At 44.8% G+C, this 21858-nt stretch overlaps 1 protein-coding gene across 2 annotated transcripts; it reads left to right on the top strand.

Moving 5' to 3' along the window:
* Positions 1–568: 568 nt before the first annotated feature.
* On the top strand, positions 569–21858 carry RGL2 (ral guanine nucleotide dissociation stimulator like 2). Of its 2 annotated transcripts, XM_075260294.1 has the most exons (18): positions 569–849; positions 1022–1123; positions 7240–7317; positions 8265–8428; positions 9101–9160; positions 9800–10067; positions 10559–10777; positions 11074–11177; positions 11266–11350; positions 11427–11492; positions 13296–13370; positions 13551–13583; positions 13863–13984; positions 16276–16365; positions 16451–16547; positions 18082–18348; positions 18422–18530; positions 21410–21858. In XM_075260294.1, the coding sequence occupies exons 2-18, from the start codon at positions 1037–1039 to the stop codon at positions 21601–21603; spliced, it is 2118 nt and encodes a 705-aa protein (XP_075116395.1). In that variant the 5' UTR covers positions 569–849; positions 1022–1036; the 3' UTR covers positions 21604–21858. The 2 variants fall into 2 exon arrangements, with proteins under 2 accessions (XP_075116395.1, XP_075116397.1); XM_075260296.1 differs by lacking the exons at positions 569–849; positions 1022–1123 and adding an exon at positions 7080–7153.

Below are 21858 nucleotides of genomic sequence, written 5' to 3'. Positions count from 1 at the left end.
TGAAAGGATGGTCGTCTCCAAGCTGAAGCAGATGGTGAGATATGGACCATGAAAATCACAAGTTCAGAACATTGTTACCCTTTTGCTTGTCATTGTATGTATTTACTTTAGTCAACAGGGGGCAACACTGAGCAGAAAAGAAAACTCTCCTTGGTCAACAATCATGCCTGAAACCGCACGTTAGACAAGGGCGCTCTCTTTGGCTATTAGGTAACCTCGGGATTCCAGGCTGTGAAAATTTTTATGTATAAAATGTGGAAATTTACAAACGCATTAGTTTGCTCAAAATGGGGAAGTTGGATCTATATACATTCACATTTACACAACTGCCTATGCAGAAAGCAGAAGAGCTGATAGTCGCACGCTGCGTCCAGTCTGCTAACACAATGGTGACCGGGGTCTCAGCTCTCATATAATGCTATACAGAGACAATGCTTCGTATACACCGGGGTACTGGGCATTTTGTCGGTGCAGGAAGCGCTCTCTTGCAGATTTCCTGATTCTCTTCCTGCACCCCAGGATGTGACGCAAGTCAAAGGACAAGGTGAGGCTGAGCAGTTCTTACAAGATACCTATATCAGCTCTCAGGCGTCTCCATCAACATCCAGCGTTGCTAAGACAGACCACATACCACAAAGTCCTTATCGCTACTTGGATGTCAGAGAGACAACTCTACCGGAGAGACTCTGCACTTCTCTTTTGCTGTTCGCACCTCCATCTTAAGATGACTGTCCTGAGATCAGCACAAGATCCGTTCCCCTAATGTGTTGTGTCGCTGACCCCTGCTAACCCTGTGAGTGTGATATGTTGTGTCTGGGTGACACTGTGACGTTGACTTCCTGAGCGGTGGTAAGTACAATCCTACAACAAACACTTCTCACCTGCGTAACCAATGCATCCGATACAGCAGACACCGGCGCAGCCTTCACCGTTACCCTGGCTGCTCTTATGGCATGGGGTACGCACTAGATTCAACCTGTTGTCTTGTATGGTCACCATTTTGGTATATTTTTATGTTTAGTTTGTGGTTACACACATGATCCTGCGCACATTGAAGACGGCGCTGGAGGAGGAGAGACGAGGACTCCGACCAAGACAAGAGTCCAAGGATGACCAGAGTGAGGTAAGTACACGCAATGAAGTCATCTCTTCTCTTTTACAATGTTTAAAATCCTGATATGAAGAGTGTGGCCCCTGAACGTGGCCCTACAGGGTGGCAAATGTAGGTTTTGGCCTAAGGCTGCGTTCACAAATACATTCGAAATTGTGTTTCTCTGTTGCATGTGCGGTTTCCAGCTGTGATGGATCCATCACACGACAGACACGAATAGACCCAGACAGACACCATTGACTTCTAATGCGCCCGGTCAGTTCCATCATGGAGTTGGTCACCTTACTGGACACAATCATTCTGCAAGGGGCTGATTTTGTTTGCCAAATACGACGTAATTGTGACAGCGGCTCTGAGCGGATTTTCTCTCTGACCTTCCGTGCGGTGACCAAGTCCATTCTGTGCTGATTTAGACGTGTTCCAGGCTTTAGTTTTTGGGCCCCAAAAAAATCTGTCAGCCATATCAGCTCCTGTGGACTAAATCTTGTATCACCTGGAAAATCTGAGTCTTAGATCATCGTGGAGGTGAAAGATACCAAAAATAACAGGGCTTATATATAAGGAATAGTATAGAAATATATATATGTTACTTATATCTATGGAATGGCTGAACGGATTTAGATAAACAAGAAATGTATCACATACACTGGGAAAAATGTATCACATACACCGGGAAAAATGTATCACATACACTGTATATGATATATTATTTATTATGTATTTGTTGGACTTAAGAATTGTAACTAAATGGCAGGTAATGGTGTAACAATGTAGATAGGAAGGGGCTGAGCTGTGTCCGCATAGTGTGAGCAGTCTCCAGGGAGTGAGTGCGCTGCACCTGTGCTCTGTAGGAGTATACTGTATACCGTATAGTGTACAGCGTGGCAGTGACTCACTGAGTGACCAATGGAGTCAGCAAGGGAGACCGGAAGCAACAGAGACAATGTGTACAAGTGCCAAACACTGCAAGTCCAGAGCAAGACTTAGTCTGAAATTCTTATTTTTATTGCACTTCTGCTTACAGAATTTTGCTAAAGTTTTAGGCAGGTGTGGGGGAAATACTGCAAAGTAAGAATGCTTTCAGAAATAGAAGGGTTAAAAGTTTAGTTTAATTAATTAATTACCACAATGAAGTGAATGAAGAAAAGAGAAATGTAAATCCCATCATTATTTGGTGTGACCTTTGCCCTTTGGAGGCGGAGTCCTGGAAGTGATGATCCGGCCCCCGCAGATATAGTCATGATCTCATCACCATCCAGTCTGTCTGGGATGACAAGAAGAGACAGACGGACTGGAGCGAGTAACATCCATATTTATATTTGTAGACAATTAAAAGTTAAAATGTTTTAAATATAAATAACTAGCATCTGCCCCAACTTCGTCTGCAGGTTGGTGTTGGCGCTGAGCCGCTTATATTTATCCAATTGCTGTTGTGGATGATCCGCCTGCTCCCGCGTCTCGGCTCTGCTACATCGCTGCATATGCATAGCATACTCAGTTGTATGTACATCTCTGCATATGGAGAGCGTACTCAGCTATGCTACGGCACTGCCTAAGCTCTGCTACATCTGGCCATTTTGATTAGAGGGGTGTTCTTATGTCAGTGTGTGAGCAGCTTCTGTGTTACAAAGGGCTGAATGGATGTTGCTGAAATGTGCCAATGTTTGATCAGCCGGCTCCCGCGTCTCGGCTCTGCCACATCACTGCATATGCGTAGGATACCCAGCTGTATGTACATGTTTGCATATGGAGAGCCTACAGAGGTGTGCTACAGCGCTGCCTAAACTCTGCTACATCAGGCAATTGTGATTAAAGGGGTTTGGTTATGTGACTGAGCAGCTTCTGAGTTACAAACGGCTGAACGGATGTTGCTGAAATGTGGCAAAGTTCTCCCCTCTCTCTCATCAGAGGCAGAACAACTGAAACTCTACACCTGATATAGTCCTCTTGCCCACACACATCCTGCATGTTCTGTAGTCTCCTGATCTTCCATGAGACTCCATTTTCTTCAGCTTTCACACTGTCCAGCTTCATCCTATATAGCTCCACCCACAAAATAGTGTGTAGCTCCGCCCACTGCCTAGCATGATCCTATCCTAGAATGGCTCAAGGACCTGTGATGACGTCATTACAGGTCCTTTAGTGTTGTGTGAACCTAAATTCCTTCACTGCGGTCGTGTAGTGACGTCATTTACTGGGATAAAAAGTAGCCTATGTTTTAATCGGGGTTCCTATCTATGTATGTGGCAAATTTCATGCAAATCTGTTCAGCCATTTTTGCATGATTGAGGAACAAACATCCAAACTCACAAACATTCTATTAGTAGGATAGGATTCCTAATAATAATATTGCAGAGTTTTATAGATTTTCTCTAACTATCTTAGTCTTTTCTTGATTGATTACCAATGGATACAGCCGTGAATGCGGGGACTTTCTATGGTCTGGGACTTGTCAGAAAATCAGTCATGATGTCTTTACTGTGTACAGATTATTTGGAGAGACACTACATGTATGAGAAGATAACCCGACCACAATAAGGACATCATGGCTGGTTATCAGGAGGACACTACATGTATGAGAAGATAACCTGACCACAATAAGGACATCATGGCTGGTTATCAGGAGGGGACACTACATGTATGAGAAGATAACCTGACCACAATAAGGACATCATGGCTGGTTATCAGGAGGACACTACATGTATGAGAAGATAACCCGACCACAATAAGGACATCATGGCTGGTTATCAGGAGGGGACACTACATGTATGAGAAGATAACCCGACCACAATAAGGACATCATGGCTGGTTATCAGGAGGACACTACATGTATGAGAAGATAACCTGACCACAATAAGGACATCATGGCTGGTTATCAGGAGGACACTACATGTATGAGAAGATAACCTGACCACAATAAGGACATCATGGCTGGTTATCAGGAGGACACTACATGTATGAGAAGATAACCCGACCACAATAAGGACATCATGGCTGGTTATCAGAAGAACACTACATGTATGAGAAGATAACCTGACCACAATAAGGACATCATGGATGGTTATCAGGAGGACACTACATGTATGAGAAGATAACCTGACCACAATAAGGACATCATGGCTGGTTATCAGGAGGACACTACATGTATGAGAAGATAACCTGACCACAATAAGGACATCATGGCTGGTTATCAGGAGGGGACACTACATGTATGAGAAGATAACCCGACCACAATAAGGACATCATGGCTGGTTATCAGGAGGACACTACATGTATGAGAAGATATCCCGACCACAATAAGGACATCATGGCTGGTTATCAGGGGGACACTACATGTATGAGAAGATAACCCGACCACAATAAGGACATCATGGCTGGTTATCAGGAGGGGACACTACATGTATGAGAAGATAACCCGACCACAATAAGGACATCATGGCTGGTTATCAGAAGGACACTACATGTATGAGAAGATAACCTGACCACAATAAGGACATCATGGATGGTTATCAGGAGGACACTACATGTATGAGAAGATAACCTGACCACAATAAGGACATCATGGCTGGTTATCAGGAGGACACTACATGTATGAGAAGATAACCTGACCACAATAAGGACATCATGGCTGGTTATCAGGGGGACACTACATGTATGAGAAGATAACCTGACCACAATAAGGACATCATGGCTGGTTATCAGGAGGGGACACTACATGTATGAGAAGATAACCTGACCACAATAAGGACATCATGGCTGGTTATCAGGAGGGGACACTACATGTATGACAAGATAACCCGACCACAATAAGGACATCATGGCTGGTTATCAGGAGGACACTACATGTATGAGAAGATATCCCGACCACAATAAGGACATCATGGCTGGTTATCAGGAGGACACTACATGTATGAGAAGATAACCCGACCACAATAAGGACATCATGGCTGGTTATCAGGAGGACACTACATGTATGAGAAGATATCCCGACCACAATAAGGACATCATGGCTGGTTATCAGGAGGACACTACATGTATGAGAAGATATCCCGACCACAATAAGGACATCATGGCTGGTTATCAGGAGGACACTACATGTATGAGAAGATATCCCGACCACAATAAGGACATCATGTCTGGTTATCAGGAGGACACTACATGTATGAGAAGATATCCCGACCACAATAAGGACATCATGGCTGGTTATCAGGAGGGACACTACATGTATGAGAAGATAACCCGACCACAATAAGGACATCATGGCTGGTTATCAGGAGGACACTACAGGTATGAGAAGATAACCCGACCACAATAAGGACATCATGGCTGGTTATCAGGAGGACACTACATGTATGAGAAGATAACCCGACCACAATAAGGACATCATGGCTGGTTATCAGGAGGACACTACATGTATGAGAAGATAACCCGACCACAATAAGGACATCATGGCTGGTTATCAGGAGGACACTACATGTATGAGAAGATAACCCGACCACAATAAGGACATCATGGCTGGTTATCAGGAGGACACTACATGTATGAGAAGATATCCCGACCACAATAAGGACATCAGGTTCTAAATGATAGAACGTTTGTGCATTCATGGTTGTATCTACTGGCAACCAATCAAGACACCAGATGCCACCACTAGTGTTGGGTTTACACTACCGTTGGGGTTTCTGTTCTTCTCTTCTGTTTGGGGACCTGAAAAATAGAAACCCAATCCACTTGAAAAGCAGTTAACCCTGGAAACCCGCAGACCCCATAGACTATTATGAGGTCTGCAGAGAGAAAAGTCCTCACATTTTCCATTGGAATGGGGGGGGGGGGGGGGGGACAGAATCCCTGATTGGTCACTAGATGCCGATGTGACTGAAGCCTAAGATGGTTAGAGAACATCTATAAACTCTGCCAAACGTTTCATGTCTTACAATGTTTAGCTCATTACTTATATGTAACCACAATTGTAGCTCTAGTTGTGTCTATGGGAGCACAGCGTGTTCTGCCGCCCTCCGGGCTCGTCCGCTGGTCACATTACTACATGGGGCAGGTTTTGTACATTCCAGCAGAATTTTTTCTCACACTTTGGGTGAATGGGAGGGAAAACAAGATCCAGCTTTAGCTTTACACCAGGACAAGACCCGCCAGTCATGACAGCGCTGCTCGGCTTCTTATGGTGATTGTACTGTGACATATTCTTCAAAGATGGCGATTTCCTTTATTATCCGCTACTATGGGGGGAAGACGGACATAGAGACATAAGTATTGGCGTTCTATATAGTGCAACAATTCAGGACGGGATGAGCCGAGCAGACAAGGTATCTCAGTATTTATGGCAAATCGTCCTGGTTTTGTTACTTTTTCTTTATTGCATTTTATTATTATGATTATTTTTGTCGTTTTACTTTACTTTGATAGTTTTTTATTTTTCTCTTTGTGTTTTATATTTTTTTTTAATGAGGAAAACCATAGAATTAGACGAATTTTCCGCCGTTCCTTATTTAGCAGTGGGTCGGGCACTTTGCATATATTATACACCTATAAATATTCACAGCAGGAACCGGTTTGGTTGGGCGTTGCTGGCCTCTCACTGTATTTACCTGTATGAACACGTGTTTTTTTTTTTTTTTCCGGAAGTGTAAACCCCAGACGCCTGGGATACAGATATTATTCTAGCCGCCGTTCTCCAGCCTTCATTAACCCTTTGCATTGCTTTCTACGATAATCCCTGTATTTAACTTTTTAACTCTTTCTTCCTCTCCTACCCTCTTGGCTTTAGCCACCTTGTGTGTGTCCCTGCAGCCTCCTCCCTTGTGCCTATCTCTCACCTGTATCTGACCCTCCCAATCTTTGTGCGGCTTGTCCTCTCCACCCTCATCGGCTGGTTTACTTTCTATGAATGTGGCCTTGAACTGCCTGTCACGGGGAGGTCCCTGTGTCGCCTCCAGAACGACTTGGTACTTTTTGCCAGGAAAGGTGAGGCGTGCCACATCTGCACGGTGGTGCGAGGCTGTGTGATGAATGATGAGATGGCTGCAGGTTTGTGCATTTTGCTTTCTTGCCTGGATTTGCCTCCCCACAATAGGAGCAGCATTGTGTGATATTGTTATGTGTGTTTCTTTCAGGTCTTGCAGCATGAAGGAGATGAGGAGCGGGACGGTGTTATATACAGTGTATATCTGCGCAATGCAAACTCCCATCAGGTATTGCATTGTCTACCATATACTTATACTTTGTGTGTGTGCAAACTGCTTCTTGCCGGCTTTGTGGTGCCAGTGTGCTGTGCCAAGTACTTATTCCCAAGGAGCTGACACATTCACTAACAGGGCTGCCATTTGTACTGCTGGTGCTGGTGTCAGGGGCCCAGTCCAGCTCAGTGGGATGGGGGCCCAGCAGTCATTGCATTAATTTGCACTGCAGTGTGCGTCACGTGGCCCCTGAGATTTCAGGAGTCTCCATTGTTTTTAAGGTTTTATTCTATTCTGTAGATCTGTCTTGGGCCTCAAATCCAGGACCTTCTATGTGGCAAACAGAGACCCGAACAGCTGAGCCACGGAATCAACTATTCTCAATCTGAGGATTTTCTCTGACTAAAAGGCCTCATTAGTATTTTTGCACAAAATCTGAACAGGGCCCTGAAATTCCTGATGCAGCCCCATTCATAAGACGTCTGCTTACAGCCAATGCTTCATTGTCTCCTAACATGATATCATTTATATTTTCTAATATTATTTATGTACCAATTTCAGAATCTCTATTTGCTGTCAGTGAATGATGACGCTCTCGGTTTTATTAGTGACCCTGTACATAGCTAGCCCTGATCTCAGCTGACATGTGGAGACAAATGTACCCAGTCTATACAATGCTCTGTGAGCTGAACAGCCAGACTGATACATTGTAACAAACTAGCAGAGAATTGCGGTGAATGTGTTTAGCATGAGAGCCCTGCGTTACATAGTAATGGATGCTGTCTGGCCCTGGAGCCTGTAGAAGGCTTCTGTGTCTATTACAATATGAGGACAGGGGATCTTTTGTCTCCACTATGGTTGGGGCAGGTAGACCGGCTATATAGAAGTCTAAGGTGTCACTTTACACAGTCTGCTGACTCATTGCTATATGTTATATAATATCTGTATCCTCCTCTCCTTAGGCTCCTGTTAGAGTGTTAGCTCTGCGCGCTGGCACTCTTCCCAGACTTGTTCTCCATCTTCTTGACGCCCGGGTTTTAGGGGATACCACCTACATCCCAGCCTTCCTGGCCACCTATCGCACCTTCACCAATACCCATGAGGTGCTGAGGACCCTGCTGGACAGGTAGTGACCCCCCGACTCTCTATAGGGGGCAGCACTGTGATCTCAGGAGGTTTCAGCAATGTTCTTGGAGATCTTCACACATTGTACCTGTGTTGTGGGCCCCTCCTATCACTCCCAGCAATGGTCACCGGTGTATTATCAGGAGATATCAGAGCGAATGGTGACTAAGCTATTATTTGTCTGGTAGCTCAGGAGGTTCGGGATAGTCACAGTCTATAATATATCATGTTATATAATACTGACAGTCATTACATCATGTTATGTATAGGTCTTGGTGATGTCACAGTATATCACACATCGTATTATCTTATTGGTTAGAACTATTAGGGGTTATTACCATGTTAAATTAATTATATTATAAGTGGATCCTTAACATGGAAATATATAACACAATCCTTAATACTTCCCTTTTTTCCCTCTTTTTGCTCACACTCCTGTAGTATGGTCGGAAACTCTTTGAACAAGACTATATGTATATATATAATATTACAGGTCACAGTATCATAGATTAGGACTATAGTATATTGTATATATTGATATATTATTATTATATAATATATATTGTATTACAGATCACTATATCACACGTTATCACTATATTATAATAGGACACAATTACAATTTGTGATGAGGCCGCCGTTACCCCCTTCACCTTGTCCCCTGTACTTGCAGGTTGGAGGATGACGACTACACAAAAGCAATTGGTAACTCCTATGGAGGAAAGGATGATGAGTGAGTAGTACTGCACTTGTATTTTCATTCTTAGGCTATGTTCACACTAGCATTGTTACAGTCTGTCACTCTCATACATCATAGAATAAATACAACAGATATTATCAGTAGTAACAGACCCAGGCCGAGCCCCTCCGTCTGCATACTATATACTATAGAATGAGGATAAATGGCCGCACAGGTTATGTGTCAGGTACAATTTGGGTAAATGCCTCAGATCATACAGTTTATAGTCATTTTTTGACAATTTATGGCCCAATTCCTAATGTTAAATGTAATCTCACCTGTTGTCTGAATGCTTGAAGCTACAAGGCCAAAGCCTGAGGCTGCACTACTGAGAGATCATCATGGAGACCTTGGCTGTGTCCAGCTGACCATCTATATCAACATATGCAGACATAACTACCATTGAACAAGCCGGGAAGGCTGTAGCTATTAATGTAGATGGTCAACTGTATTTAGATGGGATCTCAATGGCAGCACAGCAACTGAGAGAAGAAAAAATGGTGCTAGTTGTTAGTGGTCTCTGCACGTCCTCCCTTACATAGCGCAGCAGATCTTCCTATGTCAGGAGTAGGGCGACCATTGTAACTTTACCGACTAATCCTATGCATGTTATCTCTGTCGCTGTCTCCTCAGTATCAGCAGTCTCTTCTGCGCCTGGATGTCTCAATATCCTGAGGATTTTATATCACTGGACCCCGGCATGAGGGAACAGCTGTCTTGCTGCTTCTTAAGACTCAAGAAAACAAACTTGGTGACAAAACTACAGGAGGTCAATGCCACGGAGAAGACTGTGACAGAGGATCGCCCTTCGCCAGAAGAAGAGGATGACCACTACGACCCTTTAGATATCCTGACATTCCAGGCCAGCTATGTGGCCGAGCAACTGACCTGCCTCGAGGCGGTGAGAGCCCTACTTTATTTTCCCTGACTTTCTCCTACATGCCCGCTGTAAACGTGCCCAAGACAAATGAGCAAATTCTTGTCTGTCGTCTTGTCAGTAGCATGTCTCCCTGCCCGTGTCAGACCCACCCTCTGATAACCACTAGGATATAGACCATAGAAACCTTCAGACTCGGGGGGTCTCTGCTGGACCATTATTGTGGTACTCTGGGCGCCAGTCTGAACCCACTCCCCATGTAACCAGGAATGTGCTGCCAATAATGAAACTGAATGTGCCCAGATAATGGCGGCGACAACCAGTCTGTCACATACTGTACCCACAACTGCGCCAAGCTGGTCCTTGTAATCTTGAGATATTACATCCCAGTTTATAATAATATCCCTGGTATAACTGGAGCAAACATATGGCGGCGTTATTATAAAATGGTCTCATGTTGTGTTTTCTTCGTCTTTACATTTTTTATGTATATTTTTGTCACTTTTTCTTTGCAGTCTCTCTTCTTGAAAGTCATCCCATATGAGTGCCTGGGGTCTGTGTGGTCTCGAAGAGACAGGGGAGGAGATCACTATGACCGATGTCATTCTGTCCGAGAGACCGTCCGTCACTTTAACCGCCTGTCGGGGGCTGTGACTTCATCTTGTGTTCAAGACCCACAACTAAAGCCCCAACAAAGGGCTCGGGTCATTGAGAAATGGGTGAAAGTGGCCGAGGTGAGAGGAAGCAAATGTAATAGACAATAAAATGCCGTAATCTAGGAGAAATGGTGGAATTGTCAAATATTCCGGATTACCGAATGGTCATAGATAAATCACACCAGACCTGGCAGTTTCCTGACAACGTTGTGCCCATAATCCCTAAACCATGAGACCCCATATGACGCTTCATGTCTTAGCAATTGTAGATGTGGTATCTCATGGATCAGTCTGACATTCTGCTAGATCTATGGCAAATACAAGGATTCTTCTTCTTTAAATCTTTCCCAAATGACCCAATTTCCTTTCTGTAGGAATGCTGGAATCTTAGGAACTTCTCGTCTGTCTACGCCATTCTCTCGGCCTTACAAAGTACGTCGGTGCACCGCCTGAAGAGAGTGTGGGCAGAGACGTCCAGGTATAGCGGCCATGCGTGGCCTTGTTATTTGTAGCTTGTACAGATGGATGTCAGTATATAGATATTTATCAGTGCTGATGTCACTCAGGGAAATCCAGCGCAGCTACCAGGAAATGAGCGAGGTCTTCTCCGAGAAGGACAATTACTCCCGCATGAGGGAGCTGCTTTTTCAAGTGAGTGGTCGTCCTCCCGTCCTTACTATGGCCTACTGCTATAGTAATTCATTGTATAACTCTACTTCTTGTTTAGTCTCAGGACACTCCCGATGTAGCCTCCAAAAAACATTCCCCTCGCTCCAAAGACCCTCGAGCCACGGTAAGAGACGCCATCACTTCTGTTCTACAGGCGGTAAGCTGTCCTGACTGCTCGGGCCTACACATTAAGTAATCCAGAGATTCAGCTTGCTGGAAATTCTCTTTACGATTACAAGATCCTTCTCTTTATCTCAGGCCTACGCTGCGGGTCTGAGAGGGGAACAGGGAGGCTGCACCACTGACGTCATATCTCATTGTATATGACAAGCTGAAAGCCCCAATCTTTATTGTTACCGGCCATATACTGTATAATACCGTGATTGAGAAGTCATAAAATAAGAACTGCATTAATGGGGCCTACATTATAGCGCCTAATAGTGCACACAAGGGGGTAGCTTTATTAACTAAAACCATCTCAGTCGCCCATAGCAACCAAACAAAATGCAGTTTTCATTTTTTTCAAGTGCTGAACACAAAGAGAAAGCAGCGCTGTGATTGGTTGCTCTGGGCGAATAAGACAGTTCTGCTTTTATACCAGTCTAATATATCTGCCCCCTGCGCGTAATACAGAGCAAATCTATTAATGGAATACATTTCCTAAATGAGAGCACTACAAGCGCCACCATGTAAGGTTAGACTATGGCGGGAAGGGTGAAGGTGGTCCTCTCTGAGCGAAGTCCTCCATGGCGGGGTTACAGTCCCGCTTTAGTACAACCTTGTCATTTTTGCAAAAAGTTATAATAGCAGGCGCCACATATATTCGACCACTATATTGATCTTATTAAAGACTAGTATCTGCCTGCCACTTCGTCTGTGGGTTGGTGTTGGCGCTGAGCCACTTATATTTAGCCAATTGCTGATGTGGATGATCCGCCTGCTCCCGCATCTCAACTCTGCTACATCGCAGCATATGCGCAACGTACTCAGTTGTATGTACATCTCTGCATATGGAGAGTGTACTCAGCTGTGCTACAGCGCTGCCTAAGCTCTGCTACATCAGGCCATTTGGATCAGACGGTTGTTCTTATATCAGTGTGTGAACAGCTTCTGTGTTGGAAACGGCTGAATGGATGTTGCAAAAATTTGCCAAAGTTCTCCCCTCTCCCCCATCAGAGGCAGAACAACACATTCCCCGTCGTACTCACTTAAACTCTACACCTGCTATAGTCCTCTTACCCACACACAGCTTGCATGTTCTGTAGTCTCCTGATCTTCCATGAGACTCCATTTTCTTCAGCTTTCACACTGTCTAGCTTCATCCTATATAGCTCCGCCCACTGCCTAGCATGATCCTATCCTAGAATGGCTCAAGGACCTGTGATGATGTCATCACAGGTCCTTTAATGTTGTGTGAACCTAAATTCCTTTACTGCGGTCGTGCAGTGACGTCATTTACCGGGATAAAAAGTAGCCCATGTTTTAATCGGGGTTCCTATCTATGTATGTGGCAAATTTCATGCAAATCCGTTCAGCCATTTTTGTGTGATTGAGGAACAAACATCCAAACTTTCACATTATAGTTTATAGTAGGAGGAATTAAACTGTATTACATTCTCTTGTACGATCGATATAGCGGTAGGCTTTTACCGCTATAGTTTTGGTATTTTTTCTTGCTATATACACTTCTCTATATAGGGAAAGCGCTAGGGCTACATGGCGCATACGTTCTGCACATATTATATGTTCCTTCTCATTCTGGCCATTTCCACCTGTTGCTTTGAATGGTTTTTAAAAAACTCTTTTATCTAATGTAATAAAGATTTCTGTATATGTCTCTACATCTCTTGGGGGTATCACTTATTTATGTAACTTTCCTCTTGGCGATTTGTTCCAAGCTTGTGATCTTGCCTTGTTCCTGTCACAGGGGGTCATCCCGTACCTCGGAGTCTTCCTCACTGACCTTGTTATGCTGGACTCTGCCATCCGAGATCAGCTGGAGGTGAGAGACTTCTCTTTTAGGTTAGGATATGAAGGTCGATGTCTCGTATATTATAGGGTCACCATGTCTGCTCATTGTTTGTGGTGTATCCTTGGATCACAGGGCTCTTGGTTATTCTACAGAAGTGACGGGATTTGATAAAACTTCATCTCTTTGTAATATTTGTCCTATTATTTGCAGAATGGATACCTGAACTTTGAGAAGCGCAGGAAGGTGAGTGCATAGACTTCTACAATGGAAGCTCATTAAAGGGCCACTCTGGCTAGTGCTGTGTTATACTGTGGGCCTGAGGGGACGGCCATGGCACTTTGTTGGGCCCGTGTCACGCTCTGCCCCTTCAGGCTCTGTAATAAGTGGAAAATACTGAGAACAACATGGTTACTATGAGAAACCCTGCCGCTAGTCTGTGCCCCATTTATTACGTACATGTCCCCTGCCCCCTAATACTCCAGTAATATTCAGTCACTTCTGTTCTTTCATTTCATTGTACAGGAGTTTGAGTCCCTTTCTCAGATCCGTATTCTGCAAACTGTATGCCTGGGATATCGCTTCACCTCAGATCCGCACTTTGTTGGCTGGTTCCAGAAACTGCGTCTGATCAGTGAGGATGAAAGGTAACGAGTAAGAGGAATCTGGGAGCGGATACAATCTGGCCACAGAACAGAACCTTGCCTTGGCTCCCAGGGCTTGTACGTTGCCTCCTTATGCCGAGGTCTCACATTACGAAAACGCTTTTTTTTTTTTTTTTTGGTTTCGTTTTTTTGAGCCAAAGCCAAGCAAATCTACAAGAGGAATGGGAAATATATAGGACGCTCTTCTACTTCTTCTTTCTACTCAATCCACTCCTGGCTTTGGCTCACAAGTCACAACAAAAGCTGCAAAAAAAAAAGCTGCGTTTTCATAACATGAGGGTTCAGGCCCCACAATGAGGAAAAGATGTTTTGTGGATGCAGATTTTTCTGTAATTTGAGCCAAACACAGGAGTAGCTACAGAATGGAATGGACAGTATGGAGGCTCTTACCTTCTCCCATCTGCTGAAGGGATTCTACCATTAAAACCTTTTTTTTGTAGATAAGACGTCAGAGTAGCCTTTAGAAAGTCTATTCGTCTCTTACCTTTAGATGTAGTCTCCGCTGCGCTATTCCTTAGAAATACCGGTCAAATGAGTGTTCTCGCAGCGATGGGGGCGGACCCCAGCACTCAAACAGCAATGAGGGCGTCCCCACTGCTGCCAGAGAAGTGTCTCCAGCGCCGCCTCCTTCTTTGTCCACAGTGTCATCTTCAATGTCTTCTTCCGGCGCAGGCTCGTAACTTCTAGGCCTTGGGCAGAGCAGACTGCGAAGGCGCACAGGCCACGGGAAAATAGCTGCTAACAATACTGTGCAAGCAGCCATTTTCCCATGGCCTGTGCGCCTGCGCAGTCTGCTCTGCTCAAGAAGTTATGAGCCTGCGCCGGAAGAAGACATTGAACATGATGCGGCAGACGGAGGTGGTGCTGGAGACCCTTCTCTGGCAGCGGTAGAGATGGCCCCATCGCTGCGAGAAAACTCATTTGCATACCGGTAAAAAACAGTATTTCTAAGAAACGGCGCAGCAGAGACCACGTCTAAAGGTAAGAGACGAATAGACTTTCTAAAGGCTACTCCGACATCTTATCCACAAAAAAAAAAAAAAAAAAAAAAAAAAGGTTTTAATGGTAGAATCCCTTTAAGCCTCTCCTGGTTTGTCTAAAAAACCCGGCGAAATCTCAAATAAAAAACATCAGCTTTTCCATAATATCAGGCCTCAACCTTAGGGTATGTTCACATGTGTCAGATTTACTAAAGGATCTCTGGCTGATTGTGTCTCAGATTAACATGGGGAAATCAGACAATTAAAAAAAAAATTAAAATAATGTGTAAAAAAAATATAAATAAAGTAAAAAAACAAACAAACAGTAAAATAATAATAATAATTAATAATAATCAAATAATAATAATAATCAAATAATAATAATCTAATAATAATAATAATCATATAATAATAATAATAATCAAATAATAATAATAATAATCTAATAATAATAATCTAATAATAATAATAATCTAATAATAATAATAATCATAATAATAATCTAATAATAATAATAATAACAATAAAATAATAATAATGAAAAGTAATGTCAGTACAGCACTCATCTCCGGTGCTAGCGCAGAACTATGCGTCACCTACATGAAAATTAGCACAACAGAGAGGAAAAACTAAGTGACATAAAAAAAAAAAAACATGAAAGTAAAAAACAGAGACATTTTCCTCCATATTTGTTTACATTCCCAGGTTACTATAAAAAAGAAGAAACAACATGTAAAAATATCATAAAAATAAAGCCCCATGTATGACTGAAAAATGCTAAAATGACGGTACTTGAATATCCCCCAGGAATGTTACAGCCCTTATAGATGCCTGTGTCCAGTTATGACGGGGTTACAGACAAATCCGGGGGTCGGGTTTATAAAGAAAAATAAAATAAAAATGAAATTAATCAATTTTTTTTTTCAGTCCATTAAAACAGATGACACTGAGGATAAATAGACATGAAATAGAAGCAAAATGACAATGAAAAACAGGTTAATTTGTCAATTTTTAACGGTCCAGAAACATGGCCATGTGAATATACCCTTAGGCCCGGTTCACATCTGTGATCAGTATTCCGTTTGGGGAATAGTGTTTAGCTAAGAAACCACACGGACCCCATAGACTATAATGGGGTCCCCCAGCGCAGATGTGAACCAGAAGTTACATGGCTACAGAATGTTACTGGCTGTGATTGTGAGGACACCTAGTGGTAGAAGTGAGGTAGTGTCTGAGTGTTGCTTGGCAGGAGCTGCTGCTCATACAATGCATTTATTCTTGTCACCTTTGCAGTTACCGGTTGTCATGTGACATTGAGTCCAACCACGATCCGAGTCCAACCGCCCCAGTAAAGCCGACAGTGATCATTACACACTGCACTGAGTGAGCAGAAATTCAGCCGATTCACTAACGTGTGTGAATGGTGGCACGTGATCAATATACTCATCCTCTGCTTTTCTCTACCCAGCCTTTTGGCCTCCATTGCTGCACCTTTTGGACCCAGCATGCACCTGGTATCCTGGGACACCCCCTGTGAGCGGCTGATGACACCAGGCCTGACCGCGGTACGGACACTTTCCATTATATGGGGGCCACTTTCTGTGAAATAATTGCTGCCTTCACCTGTAACCAGTGGTGTAACTAGGAATGGCGGGGCCCCGTGACGAACTTTTGACATGGGCCCCCCCCAACCGACGCCGAAGACCTCGACCGACCCCCTCCTCCGCACTCTATTATGTCCCTTAGTAAGCCCTGCACACAGTATTATACCCCATAGTGGCCCCTGCACACAGTATTATGTCCAATAGTGGCCCCTGCACACAGTATTATGTCCAATAGTGGCCCCTACACACAGTATTATCCCCCATAGTGGCCCCTGCACACAGTATTATGTCCCATAGTGGCCCCTGCACACAGTATTATGTCCCATAGTGGCCCCTGCACACAGTATTATCCCCCATAGTGGCCCCTGCACACAGTATTATACCCCATAGTGGCCCCTGCACACAGTATTATGTCCCATAGTGGCCCCTGCACACAGTATTATGTCCCATAGTGGCCCCTGCACACAGTATTATGTCCCATAGTGGCCCCTGCACACAGTATTATGTCCCATAGTGGCCCCTACACACAGTATTATCCCCCATAGTGACCCCTGTACACAGTATTATCCCCCATAGTGGCCCCTGCACACAGTATTATGTCCCATAGTGGCCCCTGCACACAGTATTATGTCCCATAGTGGCCCCTGCACACAGTATTATCCCCCATAGTGGCCCCTGCACACAGTATTATACCCCATAGTGGCCCCTGCACACAGTATTATACCCCATAGTGGCCCCTGCACACAGTATTATGTCCCATAGTGGCCCCTGCACACAGTATTATGTCCCATAGTGGCCCCTGCACACAGTATTATGTCCCATAGTGGCCCCTGCACACAGTATTATTTCCCATAGTGGCCCCTGCACACAGTATTATGTCCCATAGTGGCCCCAGTACACAGTATTATGTGCCATAGTGACCCCTGCACACAGTATTATCCCCCATAGTGGCCCCTGAACACAGTATTATCTCCCATAGTGGCCCCTGAACACAGTATTATGTATCAAGTAAATAGGGCCCGTAACGGCCTATTAATAAAAAAAAAACGCAGTGGTAGCGGCTGTCACCGGGCCCCCTAATGGCCCGGGCCCTGTGGCAGCCGCCTCCGCTGCCTCTATGGTAGTTACGCCCCTGCCTGTGACAGTGATCTTTAAGAGGATGCCTTTAACAGGTTATCAAAACTGGTGCCAAGGAAAAATTATGCTGTTACTCTAAAAAAACAAATTCCAGCTCTTATGTGTATGTGCAAAATACAGGCGGCAAATTCTCTGATCACTTATTGCGCCCTCACCATTTGATATTTTGTGAGACAGGGGATTGACGCTTCCATTGAATAGGCTTTTGGGTATACTATGTGATTACTATGTGTTCTATTATATACCATGTCATTATTATATGTTACATTGTATACCATGTCATTATTATATGTTACATTGTATACGATGTAATTACCATGTGTTACATTTCATACTAAGCATCTTATCTGCCTAATAGCAACAGAAAAGCCCTTCAGTTCCAGCCCTGGACACACAAAGCTCCCCCAAACCAGCACACAAAGGTTTCCTGACCCCAGCGGTCAATGTGCGGACACACAGACGTTCTGCATCTTGTGGCAGTCCATTGAATATGACAATGCAGCACAGCGCATCCTCAGAGAGCATCAGCGACCAGGCAAAGTTTCCCGATCCCACCGCAGATTTCCGTATCATTCGTGCACGTGTAGAGCCAGCAGAAGAGAACAGCGTGTACAAGAGTGTGCGGGTGAGAAGACGTCATCACTGGGTGCAGGGTTTTCTATAACACTGTATATAAAGCGTGTCATTTGTCACCTTAGATCAGCAGTCAGGAGAAAGCTCCCACAGTGATTGACAGAATCATCCGGAAACATCACGTGACTCTGCAGGGGCCGCACGAACTTGTTCAGTTGTTACCAGGAAATAAAGGTGAGATCCTGCACATCTGATGCTACATATAGAGCCGTATCCGGAATACTCTGGCCCCATTGCAGTTCCATCGGGCTTAAACCTGACAGCCAGCGACAGCACACACTGCAACAAGATACACTATACACCACATCGCCATTACATTAAAACCACTGACTATGTAGAGAATGAGGTTATCTCATGATAATGGCAGGTGCCAAAGAGGTGAACATCAGAATCCCCGGGACCCTACAGCTCAGGCCCTTAAGGATATACTGGGGATTTAGTGTCCCAAATGTACAGGACAGGAGTTTTTGTTTGCCCCGAAGCTCCAAGTATGATGGAGTTGGGAGACACTGGTGTATATTGAGGTTGCATTGCATAGAATCTATACATACCATAATACTGAACCTATATATGGAGGAGCTGTCCATCAGACAAGATGGAGGTTGGGGAGGCGAGACCAGCAGCTATCAGACATACTGATATACCTCACCCACGCTGCCACCATTATAGCTTTTTCTGGCCTATCGTCAGTTGTAAGGGGCTGCTTCTAGTGCCCGTCCTATATACTATAGCTTCTAGTGCCCGTCCTATATACTATAGCTTCTAGTGCCCGTCCTATACACTATAGCTTCTAGTGCCCGTCCTATACACTATAGCGTCTAGTGCCCATCCTATACACTATAGCTTCTAGTGCCCGTCCTATACACTATAGCTTCTAGTGCCCGTCCTATACACTATAGCGTCTAGTGCCCGTCCTATACACTATAGCGTCTAGTGCCCGTCCTATACACTATAGCGTCTAGTGCCCGTCCTATACACTATAGCGTCTAGTGCCCGTCCTATACACTATGGCTTCTAGTGCCCGTCCTATACACTATAGCGTCTAGTGCCCGTCCTATACACTATAGCTTCTAGTGCCCGTCCTATACACTATGGCTTCTAGCGCCCGTCCTATACACTATGGCTTCTAGCGCCCGTCCTATACACTATGGCTTCTAGCGCCCGTCCTATACACTATGGCTTCTAGCGCCCGTCCTATACACTATGGCTTCTAGCGCCCGTCCTATACACTATGGCTTCTAGCGCCCGTCCTATACACTATGGCTTCTAGTGCCCGTCCTATACACTATGGCTTCTAGTGCCCGTCCTATACACTATGGCTTCTAGTGCCCGTCCTATACACTATGGCTTCTAGTGCCCGTCCTATACACTATGGCGTCTAGTGCCCGTCCTATACACTATGGCTTCTAGTGCCCGTCCTATACACTATGGCTTCTAGTGCCCGTCCTATACACTATGGCTTCTAGTGCCCGTCCTATACACTATAGCTTCTAGTGCCCGTCCTATACACTATAGCTTCTAGTGCCCGTCCTATACACTATAGCTTCTAGTGCCCGTCCTATACACTATGGCTTCTAGTGCCCGTCCTATATACTATAGCTTCTAGTGCCCGTCCTATATACTATGGCTTCTAGTGCCCGTCCTATATACTATGGCTTCTAGTGCCCGTCCTATATACTATGGTGTCTAGTGCCAGTCCTATATACTATAGCTTCTAGTGCCCGTCCTATATACTATGGCTTCTAGTGCCCGTCCTATACACTATGGCTTCTAGTGCTCGTCCTATATACTATAGCTTCTAGTGCCCGTCCTATATACTATGGCGTCTAGTGCCCGTCCTATATACTATAGCTTCTAGTGCCCGTCCTATACACTATAGCTTCTAGTGCCCGTCCTATACACTATGGCTTCTAGTGCCCGTCCTATATACTATGGCGTCTAGTGCCCGTCCTATATACTATAGCTTCTAGTGCCCGTCCTATACACTATAGCTTCTAGTGCCCGTCCTATACACTATGGCTTCTAGTGCCCGTCCTATATACTATAGCTTCTAGTGCCCGTCCTATATACTATGGCTTCTAGTGCCCGTCCTATATACTATGGCTTCTAGTGCCCGTCCTATATACTATGGCGTCTAGTGCCAGTCCTATATACTATAGCTTCTAGTGCCCGTCCTATACACTATGGCTTCTAGTGCCCGTCCTATATACTATGGCGTCTAGTGCCCGTCCTATATACTATAGCTTCTAGTGCCCGTCCTATACACTATAGCTTCTAGTGCCCGTCCTATACACTATGGCTTCTAGTGCCCGTCCTATACACTATGGCTTCTAGTGCCCGTCCTATACACTATGGCTTCTAGAGCCCGTCCTATACACTATGGCTTCTAGTGCCCGTCCTATACACTATAGCTTCTAGTGCCCGTCCTATATACTATAGCTTCTAGTGCCCGTCCTATATACTATAGCTTCTAGTGCCCGTCCTATATACTATAGCTTCTAGTGCCCGTCCTATATACTATAAAGGGTCAGAAAGCTCCATCCTCTGTATAGCAGCCGGGCACCATCGTTGCAGCTCATCTCCTACTGACATCATTGAGCTGCAGTCACTGCTCCCAGGCACTATAATGGGGATGGAGCTTTCTGCTTCTGACCCTCTATATCAGGGGTAGGGAACCTTTGGCTCTCCAGCTTCTGTGAAACTACAACTCCCAGCATGCTCCATTCACTTCCATGGGAGTTCCCAGAACAGCAGAGCCAGTATGCATGCTGGGAGTTGTAGTTTTGCAACAGCTGGAGAGCCGTACGTTCCCTACCCCTGCTCTATATGATTAGGATGGGGAAAGCGGCTCCTTACAACTGATCGGTCCAGGGGCCAGCTTTTGGGCCTCCACTGATCTTCACCCCAGACAACCCCTTTAACCTGAATGCACATATAACTGGGTCTTGATCTCCACAGTAATATTCTTGGGAAAGGTCTCATGTCACATATTGTCACTTAGAAGAAGATCTAAAATATTTGTTAGCCTTCCATAACATTTGTGATCCCCCCAGAGCTGGTCATCCCGGGAACGGCCAATGTCTTCTATGCCATGAGCTCCGCCAGCTTGGACTTCCTGGTGCGTCCACAACATCTCGCCAACACAGCTCCTCCTTCTGAAACGCGGCACCATCTGAAGACACCGCTGCATGCCACCTACCCCAAAATCAAGGCCAAAGCCGGAGACTTTGCAAAGTCCCTCTTCTAGAATCTATTTGTAGGACTGACGCTACATATGGAGACCTCCCAGACCTGTGGACATGACACTTCCCTCGTACTGACACAGTCAGTCTGGTGTTACAACACTGGTAAGAGACTTTGGCTGACGAGAGATGACGCTCAGGAACTGTAGCAATCCGCAGTGACGCGGCGTCTCCTATCGCTCAGGATGGGACAGCTCTGCAGTTAGTGCTGCTGAACCTTCATACACTATCATACAACACTATGGATTGTTACCCCATGG

This window comes from Leptodactylus fuscus, chromosome 11, assembly GCF_031893055.1.
Source record: "Leptodactylus fuscus isolate aLepFus1 chromosome 11, aLepFus1.hap2, whole genome shotgun sequence".
NCBI classification, from domain to species: Eukaryota; Metazoa; Chordata; class Amphibia; order Anura; family Leptodactylidae; genus Leptodactylus; species Leptodactylus fuscus.
Note: the sequence above shows the minus strand (reverse complement) of the source record. Positions and strands in the feature narration are given on the sequence as shown.

Excerpts from the sequence above, each read along its gene's own strand:
- RGL2 (XM_075260294.1), top strand. The coding sequence starts at position 1,037 with ATGATCCTGCGCACATTGAAGACGGCGCTGGAGGAGGAGAGACGAGGA. Across the intron at positions 7,318-8,264 it reads GCAATGCAAACTCCCATCAG|GCTCCTGTTAGAGTGTTAGC; the intron begins GTATTGCATTGT and ends TCCTCTCCTTAG. Across the intron at positions 8,429-9,100 it reads CTGAGGACCCTGCTGGACAG|GTTGGAGGATGACGACTACA; the intron begins GTAGTGACCCCC and ends CTGTACTTGCAG.